At 34.4% G+C, this 20,798-nt stretch overlaps 1 protein-coding gene across 3 annotated transcripts; it reads left to right on the forward strand.

Moving 5' to 3' along the window:
• The first annotated feature begins 582 nt into the window (after positions 1 to 582).
• Positions 583 to 12,568, forward strand: LOC133701584 (cullin-associated NEDD8-dissociated protein 1-like). Of its 3 annotated transcripts, none has more exons than XM_062125544.1 (29): positions 583 to 801; positions 1,265 to 1,374; positions 1,543 to 1,712; positions 2,279 to 2,489; positions 2,583 to 2,748; positions 3,140 to 3,269; positions 3,601 to 3,715; positions 3,819 to 3,976; positions 4,067 to 4,190; positions 4,452 to 4,502; positions 4,577 to 4,659; positions 5,229 to 5,313; positions 5,439 to 5,540; positions 5,646 to 5,744; positions 6,398 to 6,508; positions 6,589 to 6,672; positions 6,776 to 6,916; positions 7,087 to 7,179; positions 7,306 to 7,427; positions 7,528 to 7,690; positions 7,773 to 8,012; positions 8,128 to 8,376; positions 8,461 to 8,637; positions 8,746 to 8,892; positions 8,998 to 9,114; positions 10,688 to 10,856; positions 11,611 to 11,688; positions 11,771 to 11,909; positions 12,035 to 12,568. In XM_062125544.1, the coding sequence occupies exons 2-29, from the start codon at positions 1,339 to 1,341 to the stop codon at positions 12,129 to 12,131; spliced, it is 3,657 nt and encodes a 1,218-aa protein (XP_061981528.1). In that variant the 5' UTR covers positions 583 to 801; positions 1,265 to 1,338; the 3' UTR covers positions 12,132 to 12,568. The 3 variants fall into 3 exon arrangements, with proteins under 3 accessions (XP_061981528.1, XP_061981529.1, XP_061981530.1); XM_062125545.1 differs by having other exon boundaries at positions 583 to 778; XM_062125546.1 differs by lacking the exon at positions 583 to 801 and adding an exon at positions 827 to 848.
• The last annotated feature ends 8,230 nt before the right edge of the window (positions 12,569 to 20,798 follow it).

A 20,798-nucleotide genomic window follows, 5' to 3' on the forward strand; every position in this document is an offset into this window, starting at 1 on the left:
AAAATAAATAGAAATTATTTAGCTAATAATATGATTTTTTTCTCTGTAATTAATTTTTATCACGCACTCAAGCATGCTTAATCCCTAATCATCGTCCATCCTCAACCTCAATGCAATCATGAGTGAGTGACCTAGGAAGGAGAAGTGAACCTGCCTTCACTATAATACTGTGCACGCGACAACAAAAAGTGTATTTAGTAGTGTGGTTACAGATACTTTTTAAATAATTTTTTGTGTCAAAATATATGTTAATAATATTTTTTTTATTTTTTAAAAATTATTTTTTACATCAGCACATCAAAACGATCTAAAACATACAAATCATATTAAATTCTAGTAAAAAAAAATTTAAATTTTTTAAAAAACAGTCACAACCACGTTTTCAAAAATAACCAAAATTTTAAAAAGCAATCAGATGCTTCGTCAACTTCACATGCAAAACTTGCATGTGAATTTATGTAGACCCTACCAAAATTAAATAGCATTTTTAATATAATCAAATATCATGTTTGCTGTGGAAGCAATACACAAACAAACAGCCTTATCACAGTGCAAAATTCCCTCTGGGCCGTGGACTCTGCAGTCCACAGAGAGGGTTTTAGCCCACGATTGGAGGCGATGAAGAGGCACTCACTCCCACGGTCACTCCTTCACTGAAAAAACAAGAGCATCATCATCATAAAACAAAAAAACAAACAGATCAATTTCAAAATCAAAACTTTCTCTGCTAATCTCTCTCCCTCCCTCTTCCGGAAACTTATCTTCTCGGTCACTATAAGTTTCGTGTTTTTCTTAACTTGGGTATATTTTATTTTCTGCTCTACAATTTGCATTTGATTTCAGTGCAGGTTGGGGTCAGTCTCAGTTTCTAGGGTTTTTTTATTCTATCACACTTAACTGATTAGGGTTTCTTCTGTTAATGCAATGAAGTAATACAAAATATTGGTTTTTATCTGCTTAGGTTAGGGTTTTGCTTACCAGTGTACCACATTGTTTCTTTTCTCCTGGGTTTTTTTAGATGCTTGCCCTTTTTGCTCTTTTAATATTGTAAATTTGATTTTTTGTTTGTTTGTTAGTTAAATTATGTTGGATAATGGAATAAAGACATTGCATGATTAATGGGTTTCATTTTTTTTAAGAAAATAAGTGCTTATTGTGACTTAATTATCAGCTCCTTTTCTTGTATTCTTTGACATCAAATTTACTGCAGGGTGCTTATGCCATTGCTTTATCTTTTGCTTTTTTGTTTCGTTGTTGTGCTTAGGTTGTGATATTGCTGAATATTGGCATTAAGTGTGATCCTAATTAGCAGAGTGTTGGTCATATAGTTTCACGAAGATGGCGAATTTACAAATGACGGGTATTCTGGAGAAGGTATTGTTTTTATTTTATTGGGCATTTGAGTTGAACTGTGTGGTTGAAGGGCTGGTTTTGCAAATTCTGTGTGATGGTTCATTTGGATCTTTCAGTCGGTGAAAGTTAATTGAATTTATTTTGGGTGTTCTAGCAGTTATATTTTGATTTGTTTGGCTTTTCTTGCAGATGACGGGTAAGGATAAAGATTACAGATACATGGCAACGTCTGATTTGTTGAATGAGTTAAACAAGGAGGGTTTTAAAGCCGATGCTGATTTGGAGATAAAGTTATCAAATATTGTTCTACAGCAACTCGATGATGTAGCTGGTGATGTTTCTGGATTGGCTGTGAAGTGGTATAGCTCTCTCTGCAATTGCTATAAACATCATGACATTTGTGTATTTTGTGCTGGCTGAATTTATCCAAAAATACTTAGATAGATATATTTCACTCCTATCATTATATTTCCACATGTTAAGACTTTGGTCCTTGTGTATTGTATAATCTCTAGTGTTTAGACTAGACATGATAGTGCATACTCTTTGCTAATTAATGTATATGTGTACTTTAGCATTTGACATATGTGACAATATTGACTTAGCATTTAAGAGTTGCTATTTAAAATTTCCAACTTGGACAAAATTATGGGGTCTTGTGTCAATAGTGTTGGAAAGTCACCTTGGGAACCTCTTTTCCTGTTTCTGTGTTTTGATTGGAGTCTTGCTTTCTCTTCATTTATGCAACATGGACACTGTAACTTCTGAGTAACTCAACTTGTCATGGTTGTTGTCATGTGGATGCCCGATATGCGATGTTTATTTAAGTATGAACAGCAAGAGGGAAAAGAAGATGAAAGAGATTCCAAGTAACAGTGTTGCTGCAAGCTTGATTTTTATGTTTTTCATTAATGTGCTGTTGCAGTCTTGCTCCATTGGTGAAGAAGGTCAGCGAGGCTCGAGTTGTGGAGATGACTAATAAACTATGTGAAAAATTGCTACATGGTAAAGATCAGCATCGTGACATTGCAAGCATTGCTTTGAAGACTATTGTATCTGAAGTCACAGCAATATCTCTGGCTCAATCTATTCTTGTCACTCTATCTCCACAGTTGATAAAAGGAATAACAAGTCCTGTGAGTTCTAAGTACCATGTGTCAAGGTCTCGTCATTTGGAAGTTTCATCTCCTCTTCTCAATAACTTATTTTTACATTCTTTTCTGTCACAGGGATTGAACACGGAGATAAAATGTGAATGTCTTGATATTTTGTGTGATGTTCTTCATAAATTTGGAAATTTGATGGCAGATGATCATGAGGTGCTTTTAAATGCGCTTTTGTCCCAACTGAATTCCAATCAAGCCACCATTAGAAAGAAGACTGTTTCATGCATTGGTAAGACTGAGTAGATATTTGTTATGATCTCCCTTGTGATACCATTGTTTTGATTTAATTGTAGATACACTTGATTCACTCTTGGGCGAAACAAAAAGGTTTATGCTCTGGATTTTGAACCAAAATATCAGAACAGTTGGAAATTTGGCTAGTTCCCAACTATTATGCATGGCCACACTTAAATGTACTTGAGAAGGGTTTTTTTTTCCAATGCTAATCTTCATTTTGATAAGTTGTTTTACTTGAAATTAAGGTGATAGATTCCTTCAAACCTGCTGTCTTTATGATTTTTCCTTATTTTTTGCTAATTCACAACTTTGATAAATTGAATTTCATAACTATCCACCCAATAGATTGTTAATCTGGCTTAAAATTATCCTTTGGTCTTCAGCATCTCTTGCTTCAAGCTTGTCGGATGATTTATTGGGGAAGGCAACAGTTGAGGTAGTTCAGAAATTGAGAAGTAAGGGTGCAAAACCTGAGATGATCCGAACAAACATTCAAATGATTGGTTCTTTAAGGTAAAGCTATACTGTATGTGTTTATCATATAGTGCTTTCACTTTCCTGTGCTCACTTTTAAAGAAGATTGTGATAAATAAGGAGAAAAAGTTAAACTTTGTACTGATGACGGTAAACAATTGGCACTACAATGTGTGAGCCAGTCTAATAATGAGATTTGTACTCTGAATGTGTGGATTCTGGCATGCTTATATCCATGTGTAGAATTGGATCTTTGGATGTAGCAAAGGTTTCTTTGGTCAGCTTAGATTACACCTGATCCACTATAACTCATCCTAACAAGCTAAAACTTTTCTATCCTTACAAATTGTGTGATGTTTTGGTGTTTAAGCCGTGCTGTGGGATATCGATTTGGACCCCATCTTGGAGACACTGTGCCAGTGCTAATTAATTACTGCACAAGTGCATCAGAGAATGATGAGGAGCTTCGTGAATATAGCTTGCAGGTGTTGTATATATCCCCATCCTTTCTGTTACTTTTATGGTTCTAATCATGTGCTTGTCTTTTGATCATGACTTCTGGTTGTATCCTCTAAATTTTGGCTACAGGCTTTAGAAAGTTTTCTCCTTAGATGCCCCAGAGACATTTATTCTTACTGTCATGAAATTCTTCATCTTACTCTGGAGTACCTAAGTTATGATCCGAACTTCACTGATAACATGGAAGAAGATACTGATGATGAGAGTCTTGAGGAGGAGGAGGAGGAGTATGTTTTAAAAAATGCATATCTGTAGCTCATATCAATATACTTCTTGGACTTGTTATTTATCTTGTCAATCCCTTTGCTGTTCTGTAGTGAGAGTGCAAATGAATATACTGATGATGAAGATGCCAGCTGGAAAGTTCGAAGGGCAGCTGCTAAATGCTTAGCGGCATTGATTGTTTCTCGTCCTGAGGTGCTTGCAAATCTATATGAGGAGGTATGCTGCAATAATTTGGGCACATGTAAAGTGATTTCTTAATATGGTCCAGTTTGAGCCTGCTTGAAGTTATGGTTGGCTGGTTTATGTTTGAATTTGGATTCAAGCTTTTATGTGGGTGACATGAATGATGTTTTTTTCAATTTTTGACATGTGATATACTCTGCTTTTGTTTGTTGAAGAAAATGGTTTATAACTTCTTCATTCAATCTTGCCTTTCTAAACATCATCGTATTAAACATCCATTTTTCTTTTGTGCAGGCCTGTCCTAAGTTGATTGATAGATTTAAAGAAAGGGAAGAAAATGTCAAGGTAAGCCTTGATCTTTCAATTGCAGAAATTTAGGTACTGCATTTGAGTGCTCATCTGATTTTGTTGTGATGCAGATGGATGTGTTCAATACATTCATTGAGCTACTACGTCAAACTGGAAATGTTACAAAAGGGCAGATTGACATGGATGAATCAAGGCAAGTTTCTGTATCTGTGAAAAAATTAACTTGTGTTAACATTATCCATTTGAATTTCACCTGCTAAATGTTTTAGTATTTTCTTTCATTGTATATTTTCTTTTTGTCTACCTTGTGTTTCTCTTCTCGTATTTGAGTAACTTCTTGGTTTTGAAACATTTTTAGAACAGAGACATTGCTTTTAAATCAACTTTAAGAGTGTCATTGACGTTAATGGGTATACTGATAACCAGAGCCCTACTCTGTCACTATTACTTGAGACTTGTTTGTCAAAGCTAGTTCCTTCGATGCTGAGATTCTTTATCTAGCTTTCTTTTTCTTAAGCCTAATAAATGGTGTTACCCTGCATCATCCAAAAGGGACAAAATCACAGTTCCTGAAAATGGTAAATCACTGTGCAAAACAAGTTGTCAAAGTGTTAACATGATTTCTTTGGCCTGCATGATGGGCATGCTTTGGATTTAGATGATAAAATAGGGTTCACAAAATTGCTGTGTCTGCAATTGGTTTATTGCTTCAGGAGTGTGGTCTCCCAGTGAATTGATTTTGCAAGTGTAACTGTTATGCAGCCCAAGATGGTTACTGAAGGAAGAAGTGCCAAAGATTGTGAAATCTATAAACAGGCAATTGCGTGAGAAATCTATCAAGACCAAGGTAACCACTGATATGTGTCGAGGATTAAGAGTTGCATGCTCAAAAAACTGCATGCGATCTCATAGATAAATCAGGCCACACCTTACAAAATACAAATGAAATGCATTACCTTTGTCTGCCTACAGGTTGGTGCATTTTCAGTTCTGAAAGAACTTGTGGTTGTCTTGCCAGACTGCCTTGCAGAACACATTGGGTCACTAATTCCAGGAATTGAGAAGGCATTAAATGTATGTGAATTTTTCCTCAAGTCAGATGTGTCATTGGTGCTTAATTTTCTGCATTACACTGTTCATCCTTAATTGATGCAAATTTTCCTGTGCAATATTTCTCAGGAAAAATCTTCGACCTCAAATTTGAAGATTGAGGCTCTTATATTTACAAGATTGGTATTGGCTTCACATTCACCCTCTGTTTTCCACCTTTATATCAAGGTAATCAGTGGTTTTATTCTGGAATCGATACCTCTTATTGTACTGTTCTTAATAGTGAAGTATTCTTTAGTTCATATTTAATTTTTTTTTCTTGCATTTTCTCTCATGCAATGCTCTATTGGCCATAAAGTTAAAATGTCAAAAGAAAATATGTTCAGCCATTCTTTTTTGTCTTTTGAATTATGCTTCATTGTTTGAGGATATATGATTTTTTGTTAAGTGGTTAAGCTCTGGAAAACCTTTGTTGGCAATGCTACGTTGTGAAGATCTTTTCTTTCTTCTTTTAATAGGATTCATTGGGTAATGGTTGGTCCCCCTGAAAATGACAACATGATTAGGATTGATGTAATAATTCATCATCTTCAAAATGGGTTTTAATTATTGAGGAAATTGAGGTTTTTCATTTTTTCCCTTTTTTCATCCAAAAAAAAAAAAATGTATTGTCATGCAATTTCCTTGATCCCTTATTTATTACTGCCCCTTGGTTTGCGTTGTGAATGCATGTACAATTTTTTTATACATTACTGTTTGTACTCCTTTGAACTGGTAACTTCTTTCCTGTGTCATGATTATTTTCAATTATGAATAGAACAGCAGTCATGACTCCTGAGCGGTAATACATATACTGGGATTTACACTGCTTGTTATTGCAGGCCCTTTCTAGTCCTGTTTTGTCTGCTGTTGGTGAGAGATACTACAAGGTCACAGCAGAGGCATTAAGAGTCTGTGGGGAACTTGTTCGTGTTGTCCGTCCCAATATCCAGGTTAGATTGTTTATATACTCTGTTGTCTTTCAAGATTTCATTAGACCATTTCTGATAATTTAATTGGTGTTCTGATGTAGGGCTTTGGTTTTGACTTCAGACCTTATGTCCATCCAATATATAATGCCATAATGTCACGTTTGACCAACCAAGATCAAGACCAGGTCTCTAGAGTAACTAGAGTTGATTCTATAGTTTTTCTCATGCTGAAAATCATTTTATCTTTTCTGAAATTTTTTTCTAATGTGGCATATTTCTTCTATCCAGGAGGTCAAGGAGTGTGCCATTTCTTGCATGGGGCTTGTCATTTCAACATTTGGCGATAACCTCAAAGCAGAATTACCTGTGTGTCTCCCTGTACTTGTTGATCGTATGGGGAATGAAATAACACGACTTACTGCTGTGAAGGTCAGTGTTATGTAAATTGCTATATGGATATTAATATTCCTTGGTTGTTTTTGCACCAATTATGTGTTGTGGTGACAATTTAGTTAGGCTTTCTCATCTGAAGTTATAATGTATTTCCTTGATCACTATGATGCATGAGTATGCAAGCCATTTTGAATTTCTGAATCCAGGCTTTTGCTGTAATTGCTGCTTCTCCTCTTCTGATTGATCTGTCATGTGTCCTGGAGAATGTAATTGCAGAGCTGACTGCATTCCTACGCAAGGTATGAAAGTTGGTTTACTTCAGAATATGCGTACTAATTTGTTGGATTATGATTTGTAGATAGGCTAATGTGCATTTGAGTGTTGTGTATAAATTCTGAATTCTGCTTTGTTGTTTGGGAACATAGGCTAACCGGGCTTTAAGGCAGGCAACTTTGGGGACACTGAATTCTCTAATTGTAGCTTATGGTGATCAAATTGGTTCATCTGCTTATGAAGTTATTATCGTGGAACTTTCAACTCTGATTAGGTTTTCCACGCCTTTTGATGTTATGCTTTTGAGTGAGGAATGGTTGTTGGCTGTGATTACATCTGAAAATGCTAATTCTCTTGTTTTTCCATTGTCTCAGTGATTCAGATTTGCACATGGCAGCTCTTGCCCTGGAACTTTGCTGCACCTTGATGGCTGACAGGAAATCAAGCCCAAATGTTGGTTTGGCTGTTAGAAATAAAGTTCTTCCTCAGGCACTAACATTAATTAACAGCCCATTGCTACAGGGTCAAGCCCTTTTGGTAACACTCTCATCCAATACCAAACATTACTTGTGGTCCAGATCAATGCTTGGTTTTAAATTTTTCCTGCTTGATATTGCAGGCTTTACGAAACTTTTTTGCTGCTTTAGTCTACTCTGCAAATACAAGTTTTGACACTTTACTGGACTCGCTTCTTTCACGTGCTAAGCCATCTCCACAGTCAGGAGGTGTTGCAAAACAGGCTTTGCATTCAATAGCCCAATGCGTGGCTGTTCTCTGCCTTGCCGCAGGTGACAAAAAATGTTCATCTACTGTGGACATGCTTACTGATATTCTCAAAGATGACAGTAGTACCAATTCAGTAAGTTTGCCACACAAGTAAAATTTTGTAACAAGAATGCTCTTTGCATTGATGATGCCCTTTTCCATGGCAATAGTTGAATTGTGCATTTCACAACTGTTATTTTCTTTTTTAGGCGAAGCAGCACCTTGCACTATTATGCCTGGGAGAAATTGGGAGAAGGAAAGATCTAAGCATGCATGCAAATATAGAAACCATTATTATTGAGTCCTTCCAATCCCCTTTTGAAGAAATAAAATCTGCTGCTTCTTATGCTCTTGGTAATATTGCCGTTGGTAATCTTTCCAAGTACCTACCCTTTATCTTGGACCAGATTGATAATCAACAGAAGAAACAATATCTCCTGCTTCATTCTTTGAAGGAGGTTTGTTTTTTATTCTTAAATCTACTTCAAACTGAAGGTTATGTTTAAAATATATCCGTCTCCTCTAACCTCCTGAGTATGCAGGTTATAGTAAGACAATCAGTAGATAAAGCAGAGTTCCAGGATTCCAGTGTTGAGAAGATACTTAAATTACTATTTAATCACTGTGAAAGTGATGAAGAGGGTGTTCGGAATGTTGTAGCTGAGTGCCTTGGTAAAATTGCACTTATTGAACCTGCAAAGCTCATTCCTGCGCTTAAGGTTTCAAATCATCAAATCAAATGGCATTCAGAGTTTCATTTAAGTTTGTTCTTAGTTTTTGTGGCTCCAAAGGCTTGTGTTTTACTCTAAATTCTAAATTCCTTATAGGTGAGAACAATGAGCCCAGCTGCCTTCACCAGAGCAACAGTGGTAATTGCTGTAAAATACTCAATAGTTGAGCGGCCAGAGAAGATTGACGAGATTATATACCCAGAAATCTCATCGTTTCTTATGCTTATCAAAGATCATGACCGGGTAAGTTGCAGATATATATTTGCTCTAATGAATAAACATAGTGTTTGCTTGTGGTGGCCTGCTTGGTTTTTGAACCTGATGGTTATTCTTAAATATGACATGCAGCATGTTAGGCGTGCAGCTGTCTTGGCCTTAAGCACATTCGCTCACAATAAGCCTAACCTTATCAAGGGACTCCTTCCTGAATTATTGCCACTTCTCTATGATCAAACAATTGTTAAGGTAATTGAAAAGTTGGCGTTTTCTGAGCTAATGATGCAACTTCCATATGCTGCTTATCTAAATACAGTGTAAGTAGGGGATTATTGCTTGAACTTTTTAACCTGTCCTGTCTTTTACAATGTTAGCTCTTTATCCCATTGATTTATATATGCTTTAGCATAGTGCTGAGAACTCATGCACTGCTTATGATTTCAGTGCTCTGGTAATCTTATAATTCTTATTTGTTTTTAATCTTTTGCTTCTAATTTATATATTGCACTGCTGAGGGTTTGTATCAGTTAGTCTTTGTATTGAACATTTGAAATAGTTATTTGAATCCATCTCTATAATGTCCATGCTGGCAGCATATGTGTGAGCCGAATCATTGTTTTACTTGAAAGAAAGGCATCGTGCATTCAGCCTAGGATTATACATACTAGGTTGCGTGATAAATATTGACTCCATTGTACTTTCATGTAATAGTAGATTGAGATGAACTGGTAACAAGGACATATATTCTCTTGTAACTCCATTGTACTTCCATAGGATGATTGATTGAGATGAACCTTGATCAGTTAAATGGCATATATTCTCGAGTCGTAGAAATATTGATTTTAGGTGTGCTTAGTTATTAAAGTTACTATAAATATATTTTAAGGAGCTTAAACATACTGCATCATAACTGCAAGATAAGGCTTGCTAAAAAAAAGATTTGGTTGTTTGATTCCTAACAGCTTAAGCTATTATAATAATATGATGATTATATTAATGATGAATGAAAGATAACCATAAACAATAAAAAAGCATAAGTGAATAAAAGCTTGAGGCAATATATATGTTGCTATCAATAAAAAAGTCATTTTTTGTGTTTTTGTGCAGAATGATTGACAACTGGGCTTTATAATTAAATGGATTGTATCAAAAAGTTGTTAATGCATTTCCATTGTTATCCTTTGTGTTCCCTGTTTCTTGCCTTCTATACTTTGTTTTGTGGATGCCTGGCTGTTTTCTTTACTTTAGTAACAACAATTGAGCCGCGCTGTAACCCCCCAGCTTCAACAATTGAGTTTTTTGTGAGTTATGCAACCGAGTTTTAAAATAATGGCGGCTATGTGAGACTTTCAAGGGCCCGTTATATTGCATCCTACTTTTCTTATGAGGTGTAGCTTTTTGGACGTGTTGCTGCTGTAACAGCTGTTATATCACATGCTATGATGTGGCTGTTGCATCGCATAACAATGTAGCTGTTAGACTTAAAAATGCCATTAGCTCATATGTTTTTGCAACACGTTGAAATCTCATAGTTTGTGCTGTGTACATTGAAGACTATAGTATTGCAATTTTATAGTCTTACATTATTAGATTTTTCAATATGCAAAATTATTTAGGTTTCTAACAATTTGCATATGATTGTAACTGCTATTTAAAAAACATGATGTTTCTGTTATTTGGGTTTCTCTATTTGATGTTGAAGTTATATTCTCCAATGTTTATGTTATTTTGTCTTCCTGTTGGTCTTGCTTGCATTTTTGTACAGTATCACCCATATTATATCCTTGCAGGATTTTCTGATTTTAAATCTTGCTTACTGCAGCAAGAATTGATACGAACTGTAGATCTTGGGCCTTTCAAGCATATTGTGGATGATGGCCTTGAGTTGAGGAAAGCAGCTTTTGAATGTGTAGACACATTGCTGGATGGTTGTCTTGATCAAGTGAACCCTTCATCTTTCATTGTTCCTTACCTCAAATCAGGCCTGGATGGTCGTATTCAATATCCTTCTCACCAAGCACAATTATTGTTTAGTTATTTAATTTTGTGACTCGTTCAGTTTGGTTTTATGCATGGAAGTGATGTCGAGGGATGCAACCTAGCAAAAAGAAATCTAGGAATTATATTAATTTATTTCTTAAATTCTAATATCTTTTTACCTTTTTTTCTCCATAAAATCTATTTTTATAGGATTCTATCTATCTTAGCCATCTTAATTCTTTTCTGGATTATAATTTGTCTATAACTAATAATATTAATCAGGAGTTTTCAATTTTTATGATTTCTTTTTCCTATATTCATTTGTTTTTTTAGAAAAACTAATCTTTTTCAGAATTAAGAGACAAATGAATTAATTACTAAATCTCTCTCTTTAGCTGCATCATTGGATGACAACATTGCAAACATGTTTTGGGTTTTTTCTAACCGGGAGAAGAAACATTCAGTTTGCAACATCCATTTGCATCATAGCTAAGGATAAAATCCATATATGAAATTTCTTTTTCCAAAATACTACTTTTGAGAAGAATACTACACCTTCATTTCTTTATTTTTCCAACTATCCTGCAATAGGATTGTTTCTTTGGTTCTTCTTCATTATGATGGCTAGATTAATTCGAATCATTATTCAATAATCAATAGCTAGATCTAGTTAGCTAATGGCATCTATGAAGATTGGAGTATAAAATGATTGTTATTGTTGATGTTATCAACTGTTGGCTGACTTGTCTATTTTGGATGTTCCAGATCATTACGATGTTAAAATGCCTTGTCATCTTATCCTCTCAAAATTGGCCGATAAGTGTCCATCTGCTGTATTGGCAGGTCAGTGAGCTAATCATCCAACTTTAGTCTGCTGGGTTTCTTTGTGCTGCAGATTTTCTGATCTCTTTATTCCGCACTTCAGTGTTGGACTCATTGGTGGAGCCCCTCCAAAAAACTGTCAATTTTAAGCCTAAGCTAGATGCTGTAAAGCAAGAAGTGGATCGTAATGAAGACATGATTCGCAGTGCTCTTCGAGCAATTGCATCCTTGAATCGAACAAGGTTTATAAATTTTATACTGAATAAATTTCAGGTTTTTATTTCTGGCATAATAATGGAAACACAAAATGAGCTGAATGACATACCGTCTTTTGTTGGTGCATGATCATTGTTTTTTTACTTTTCAGCGGAGGAGATTGCAGCCTTAAATTCAAAAACCTTATGAGTGAAATTTCAAAATCTCCAACCCTTTGGGACAAGTATTATTCCATCCGAAATGAGTGAACATGTTGATTCCTTGCTATCCAGTGGTTTGTATTGAAGCTCACGCTGGGGGATGAGAAAATGTTTGATGCCTGCTGTCCAAGCTCTTCTGGGGTTAAATGAAAATGACGAAGTTGTAGGTGAGTTGGATGTATAATGGAGGTTACAAATCCGAGGTTTTGTAGAATATTGGTCGAGTCACATTTTCGAGACCCCAGCATACAAAAAAGAAGAAGAAAACTGTAATGGTTTTTTTAATGTATAGGTTGTCAAATCAGTTCTTCCCCCGTCTTTAAAATTAGCCCAACGTTGAGGGTCAAAAATGAATGAAAATGTTGTCTTTTCCCATTTGAAGCCATTGAGGGGGTGCACAAGTAGTTGTACTTGGTAAGTGATATGGTTGATAGATTCTGGATTAAATCTTTGAAATGGAGGCTCGACCCTTTTTGCCTTGCTAATCTTTGCTTGAGGAAAAAAAAAAGGAACTTTTATTAATAGTGTTTATGTTTCTTTTCATTAGGGACACTAGGGTTATTTCATTAAACATTCAATTAAGTATAAAGCTAAAATATGTGGGGGCCCTGTAGATATTTTCAATGTATATTCTCTCACAAATTATTATGAATTGAAATGGTTGATTTTTACACAATTTAATTTGTTTCTCTAACTTTTTTCTTGGCACAAATGAGTTTTTTTAGTCTAAATTTACATCTAATTGGGGTTGAATTAAAAGTTGGAGGATCAAAATGAAAATGAAAAGTAACATGGATGATGGTTTTGAATTTTATATAAAAATTTTATTTTAGTTGTAACAGTTAATTTTTTTAATAACAATAATCTGCAAAAATTTTAGTATTTTTTGTTACATTTCTATTTATATTTTTCATATTTGATTTAATTATCTTGGATCTTAACCCATATTAATAATATTTATTATGTAAACTTTCATCTAAAACTTTTTTAAAATAGGCTTGGTATATAAGATGAAAATAGAATTAAGAAGATAAAAGAAAAAAGATTTATAGCTAAATTTATGTATTGGTTTAGAACTAGAAATGTCTAGCCGTAATAAAATGGTCTAGTTATTTTTTAGCATTTTCTAGAAACGGATAGATCAATTTAAATAAAATGAAAAAATTATTTTTCAAAACAATCAGATCATTTTTGCTACTTTCCTTATTAAAACTTGATGGTGCAACTAAGAAAGAAAAATAATGTTATTTTTTTTTTCCTTCCTTTCACCATTAAAAGGGTTAGGAGGAGAGATAAATAGGAGTGAAAAGAGAGAAAAAAACACTTCCACACTACAAATTAAGAAAGATCAAAGAGAGGGAAGATTGTGTTAAAGAGAGGAGAATGTGAAGAAAAAAGAGAAAAAGGGGGAGGAACGTGGAAAATTTTGACCGATTAGGATTTGAAGATTGGATTATCGTTCGGCAAGGAGTTCTAAACTTAATGAATAACAATTAAAGTGGAATTAATGAAATTAATGCTAGGGTTTATAGTGGAAATTTGAGGGAAATGTAAATTGACTATAAATTGAACAAATTGGATTAGATTAGATTGTGTTGGATGTGAAATTAGGTAGAAATGATGAAAAAAATCATAAAGTCCTTAAAGGTTCAATGGTCAACCGATAAAGAACCAAATTATATGAAATAGATTTGTATATAGTTAAGTGAAATTGTATTGAACTAATATATAATTGTACGAGGAAAGTGATTTTGAAAGAATTTAGAGAATTTAGAGAGGATTTGTGCTTTGAAATGTAAAGAAATATCGGGTAATATTGGACTTTTCATGTAAGAGAGAATTGATTAAAAATGTCAAGAATGAATAATGATAAAAGAAGAGGTGGTAATGACAGACAAAGAAAAATAGCGCAATCATGATGATTATTGTGATATATAAAACATAGTCTAATTGTGAATGTCGTTAATTCATATGTCTTCCATGAAGTGGTTTATATTATTTTATAGATATAAGGTAAGTGAGATTGATGAAGGTTGGAATTATATATATATATATATAATTGTTTGAATAATGAGAAGATAAATGGAATATTTTGTTGTTTGTGTAATTTATAGAAAAAAATTTGAGAGGTGTCAAGGTGAGAATAGTATTGGATAATTTTGCCGAGTTGCGATACCGATTAAATTGGATGTGTTAAAGGCTGAATTAAGTCTTCCCTCCTTTAGTCTAAATGTAGTTTGGCCATCGGAGAAGATAAGTTACAATCGAAACTATATTTTTATGATTACAATTGTGATATAAATGAGAGACGGTATCCTTGAATGAATAATCTAAATTGACTAGGATTTGTTAGTTTCTATCTTGTTTAAAAAGTTGTTTTGATGTGAGACTTCATATGGTAGAGAATATAAGAAATAAATTTGAATGTGTGTGTGTGTGGAATGAGCATGTCATGAAAAAATAATATGGAATACCTCTAGATACAAGAGAGGTCATAGGAGCTATGCAGCAACAGATAGGTACTACTCGAGCTCCACGGCAAGAAAGTATCATACACCTTAACATTTTCTTACTTAGTTTATCGAAATAGTTTATTGAAAATGTAATACTATGTTGTGTTAAAATTGTGGCTAAGGGCGAAGGAATTAGTTTTCTATTAATGAGACTAATGCCTAATATAGGCAAAGGAATTAGTTTCTTACTATTGAGACTAATGCCCAGTAATAGGCAATGAATTTGGATTCCTGTAAGAGGAAATAATGGTTGATGAATTTGGATTCCCAAAATAGAGAATAATGTTTGGTATGGACGATAAATTTAGATTCCTAAAAGCAAAAATAACGTCTAGACATTGGCAAATGAAAGCGTTACCTTGTGTTTGGTATTAACTTGAAAGATTAGGTTTTAGAAAACTAATATCTGGTAAGGGGAATAAGCTGACGATAAACATGTAATTTTGATGTGGTGAACGAATATTGTAGTATGATGAATGAATTCTATTGACTATTAATAAGACATTATTGATAATGTGGAGTTTACAATCTAAATATATTGTTATGGCTGTTATATTTGTTTGATAATTTACATGTTGTAAAATTAATTATTATTTATAAATTAATTTTAGGTACCTCATAGCCACAAACTAAATAACAGATAATTAAGATGTAATTTTTTTATAATTTTAAATGAACTTGTAATAGATGCTTTTTTTTTTTTACTATAATAGGTTGGGTAATTAAAAGTTAATTATCTTGAAGATTCTGTAATTTGAATTTGATATCTGACGTGAACTCATGATATCTCATTAGTTTCTTTATTATGTCACAAACATTAGTATTGTGATTATGTTTCACTAATTTTAGATAATTTAAGTATTCCTGTGTGTGTGTGTGTTATAGAGTAATGTGATGGATGGAATGTTATGATTTTGTGATGTGATGTTTATAAAATGATTGGATAATAAATGATATGTGAAATGGTTGAGTATTGAAGTATAACAAGTTTCTAATCGATAACCTCTTGGTACAAAGGAGAATTTGCTGAAATTGTAGCAGGTTTTCTAATTTAAGATTTCTTATAATAATAATAATAAGTTCTAAAATAACATTTTCTATACTTGCTGACGCTTTGTGTAGACAAGGGGAGCTTGATGTGATGATGGACTTGGTTCTTCTTGCTCTATCAAAGAATTTTACATTCAGTGATTCCACGTGCATCAAGTTCATATCAGAATTATGTAGGGCTGGGAGGGTTGAAGATGGTTATGTGATGCATGGGGAATTTAACAGAAGGAATATAGTTGCTAAGGGAGCTACTACGCAAGCTTGATTCATGGTTTTAACAGGTCCAATAGGGGAGATTTTTCTTGCAGACTTCTTATTGAAATGCAGGATAAGGGTCACGAGCCAACTCGGAATTTATTCAGAGCTGTTATTTGCCGTCTATGTGATATGGAAAATCCAGAAATACATTTCTTCAAATTGCTGGAGATGCAACTGCCCCGTCATGAAACCAACTCTATGGTTTACAACTCCTTCATTGATGGAGATGGGCATGGCAAGAAACCTGAACTAGCCAGAGAAGTATTTGAGATGATGCAGAGAAATGGAATCAAACCCAATGTTTGCTCTCACGCTCTTACGTTGAAGGCTTATCTGAGGAACGAAAGAATTTCTGATGCTCTAAATTTCTTTAAAGCAATGCATGACAGCAAGATGGATGTAAAGCTGTATTCCATGGTTGTTGGGCTCTGCGGCGTCAAAAGAACCGATCTTGCATTGAATTTTTTTTCTGAAAAGAATGCAGAGTAAGGAAATGGTTCCAAGCATGGAATGTTATGATGCTGTTGTACAGTTGCTGTGCTCAACCAAAAAGCATGAGATTGTGGTAAATATTATGACTCAAAGGGATGCCAGCGTAGGTTTACGTACATCCTTTATCGATCGGTAATGTTCTTCCTTGGCATTCCCTGAGGAGTAATTAAAGAGCTATACGAGGCTTGGGTTCGATCTAGAAATGTGCACAATGAGACAACTTCTGATCTTCCAAACCCTGGCCTCCTAAATGGTGCATTTTCTGGTCATCTTGAAGTGAGCGCTGAATACTTGGAAGAGGTGATTGAACAGTGCTTCCCTCGTGACATCTACATACTCACAACTTTTTGTTGAGGTTGCTAATTAAGCATGAGCTCTGGAGTTGTTCTATAGAATACGTGACAAAGGATATGAAACCAATAGATGGACTTTTGGCCAATTTAAGCATGGAAGAAAAGATCAGGCCAGGTGGGCTGTGGGTGGAGGACATGCGGAGGAGCGAGGGGGTACGTTTGATCCAACTGAAAGTACCTACGATTCCTTCCCCTGTGATAGCTTCTTCGTGATTAACCATATATTCACAGAGTTATACAATTTTCCTTTTTCTTTTTCAGATGAAAATAAGATGCCTGAAATCCAATAATATCACCATAACTTAATGCAAACTAAAATTATTATTGGAAATCACACAATAAATGCAAATGGAGAAGGAAGAACACAATAGACAAATTTTACTAGAGAATTAATGTTGAGTAACTTGCTCTAGATTCATGATTAGAAACATCAACGAGGATATAAATAAAATCGAAACCTTTGGGACAAACTAATAATGGATTCGTGCCAAACTTCAAGGAAGTAAATTAAAATTAACTCAATCATCTTTCATTTTGACAACAAAAAATTGATCTGATAAACTAGAGTTAAATTTGACTTGAATTTGTAGGAATTTGTTTTATGTTAACAAACGCTAAAAGGGAACGTGTTCAAGCTAAGAAAAAAGCTTCGAGTGCAATTAGTAAACTTTTGAAGATATTTTTTTTTTTTTGAGAGAGGATAGGGGGTAGTTTTTTTGCCTGTTTCCATGTGCTCTGATTGGAGTGAAACCAGCTATTACATTATCCTTGACCAAAAGGGAGGAGCTCCAATTTCTTGAAGGGGGGGACCATGTTTTTGCCTGTTTTTAGCCAACATCTTGATGAGTATTTAGCCAGAGGTGTTAGATAAAAACAGGTAGCAAAAGGTTTGTGCAGGAGGGACCTAGCTCCAATATCTAGACATGTTTGAGGCATGTTTTTTTCTTGTATATTTCCTGACGGGAACTTCTCCATTACATTTTCTATGTGGCCTCTCTCTCTCACACATGGCATCGATTTTGCCTTTGGACTTTACTGGTAGATGCTTTGATTATGTCCATATGTACACTTTCATCACTTTGTAGAAGTTAGGTTGCTCGAAAAGACCTCTCCTCGGGAGCACTAGCTAGCAAATTCCTTTTTTTTATAATCCAAGAAAAGTGACGAGGTCCCCGTGATCGAGGATTGGTTATGACATTGATGTGCATTAATATTTAAGAAGTACTAAATTCAGGAGAATGCAATGGATCTTCTTTGGAACCCTTCCTTGTAAAGGGCATCTTCTTTTCTCCCACCAAGGTGCATCTCCACTATATCATTGAAACCTTGAAAGCTGATTTGAGCTTTTAGATAGCTTTACGCTCAACACAAGTTGACTTGAAAGTTTCCTTTTAGATAGCTCCATTAAAGCCATTGAATATAATGGCCAAATTCACTCCTCTCCTACTTATGTAAAAGAGGCGTCAATTCCTTTTTTCTCTTATTTGTTCTAATGTTGATAGAGTTGCTATTGGTGTTTCGGGTTTAAAAAAACTTTTAGTTATTGATTTGGCTAGGCTAAAGCACCGTCCTTCCATATAAAAGATTAAACAGGTTGTTTGGGATTATGATGGGTCTAAGACTCTAGGATTAAATGAGTTTACTTTCTCTTTTTACAAAAAGATATGGTTTCTTCTCAGTTCAGATATCTTTGCTATAGTTAATAGCTTTTTTCGCTATGAAAAACTCTCTAAAGGGATTAGATCCTCATTTGTAGTGTCGATTCCTAAAAAGAGATCTCCTATATAGTTTTTAGAGTTTAGGCCAACCAGTCTCATTAACATATTATGGTAAAATTGTTGTCTTTTTATACTTAAATATGTGCTTACTAGTGTTATCAGTGTCTCTCAAACTGGTTTTACTGCATAAAGACATATTTTAGATGGGTTCATGATTGCTAATGAAGTGGTGTCCATAAAATTAAGAACAAAAGGGATCATGTTTTTTTTGTTCAAAGAAGACTTCCACAAGGCCTTCGACTCGGTCTTGTGGGACTACTTAAATGATGTTATAGTCCATATGGGGTTTGGTGTTCTGTGGAGGAGTTTGATTAAGAAATGTTTGTCTTCATCTAAAATGGCCATTCTTATTAAAGGGTCACCAAGTAGAGAATTCAGTCTTCAAAAGAGTCTTTGACAGGGGGATCCCTTATCCCTATATCTCTTTGATATAGCAACTGGAGATCTTTTTGCCCTCTTTAATAGAGCTGCATATGTTGGGTATTTCAAAGATCTGAAGGCGGATGGTGTTATGTCTTAATCTCTCCTTCAATATACAGATAACATTTTTATTTTTTCACCAAATGATTATGGTTATCTTCTGCATGTTAAGAGGATCCTTAACTGGTTTGCTCTCATATTTAGCCTTCGGGTTAATTATTTCAAAAGTTATTTGATTAAGATTAATTTTGATGATGATTATGTCTTAGGGATGGCTAGTATTTTTTATTTTTTTTTGCAGTGATACTTTTTTAGTTAAATATTTGGAGTTGCCTCTTAGGTGTTAATCTTTGTCATTTATCTACATGGAAACCAATCATTTCCAATATCAAGTCCAGATTAGTATCATGGAAGGGTAAAATGCTAAGCATAATTGAACGTATCTGCCTAATTAAGTCAATATTGAATTCTTTGCATTTGTTCTACATGTCAGTGTTTCTTGTGCCTAAGGGTATCATTGGGTCCATATCTGCTATTATTCATAGGTTTTTGTGGAGTAGTAACTCAAATACTTTCAAGCTATGTAAGGTAGCCTGGTTCAAAGTCATTCGATCAAAGAGAGTAGAGGTGGGTTAGGGCTTGGATCATTGTATAATAAGAACATGGTGTTACTTTTAAAATGGATATAGCATTTAGGGGTTAGTAATTCGGGAGGCTAGCAAAATTATAATGTGCATAAATATCAACCCACTTTTAAAAATGGCTTCCTATGTTTACTCATCAACTTTCTCCAACCTGGAGAGGGATTGTTAAGTTGTTAGCTTTTGATAAAGTTATTCGTGCTTCTTACTGCTATAAGGTTGGTAATGGCATGACTATTTGATTTTGGTTAGATAGGTGGTTTAATTCTTCTCTATTAAAGATGTTGTTTCCTTATTTATTTAGGTTATTCAGTCATCAAAATGCTACAATTCAGGAGGTGAATAATTCTGATACCAATTTAGTTACTTTGGCTTTGAATCGGCCTCTAAGGGATAGGGATTGTCAGCAGTTGGTGATGTGGATCAACCCACAAACATCAGCAAGAACCCATTACATGTTCTAAATGGGCCAATGACTTGGTCCAAGACAAATGCATTAAATGGATTGGTTTTAAAGGTTTCGACTAAATCAGATTTGAAGGGTTCATTAGAGCATCAAGAGGAGGCTTAGTGCATCTTATTCATGTGCAAGAGGAGCCCAATCCAACCTTATTTAGGCTATGAGGTGAGGAGAAAACACGGTAAAATGAGAAAACACAATAAAGAAAACAAAAGAATTCAAGCTGACTTAGGACACAAAATGGTGGCAAGGCTTTCTAATTATACAAGGAGATTGTTCCAGCAAATTTAATTGTATTTCCTAGTATTAGAAGGATCCTAAGAGGCCGTAAAAGAGGGAATTAATACTAGCAATTACTTTCCTTTCAAAAAAAAAATATAAGTCTGATATCAACTTGGAAACAACATATACAACTACCTTTCCTTTAGTTTCTAGGATTAATGGATTGCATGGAAGGCTATAAATAAACCTTAAATCAGTTCTATAATATTTTCTTTCCTTCTCTTCTTCTCACGACAGAATAGGGATTTAATATTATAGGCTTTATTTTATTTTGTTAGCTACAACTCAAAGCTTGTTTGGACTTAATTAATTTCAACTAAGATCCAAGGCTTGTTTAGATCAGGTCATAGGCTTTTCAATTTAGGATTTTTTGGTCAATTTTGTAAGTGGGTCAAATCAATCCACTAAGGTAGATCCATTAGGGTTATATTTTCATAAGTATTTTAACCCTTGTAAAGCCTAAAGATG

Source organism: Populus nigra, chromosome 8 (assembly GCF_951802175.1).
Source record: "Populus nigra chromosome 8, ddPopNigr1.1, whole genome shotgun sequence".
Taxonomy (NCBI): Eukaryota; Viridiplantae; Streptophyta; class Magnoliopsida; order Malpighiales; family Salicaceae; genus Populus; species Populus nigra.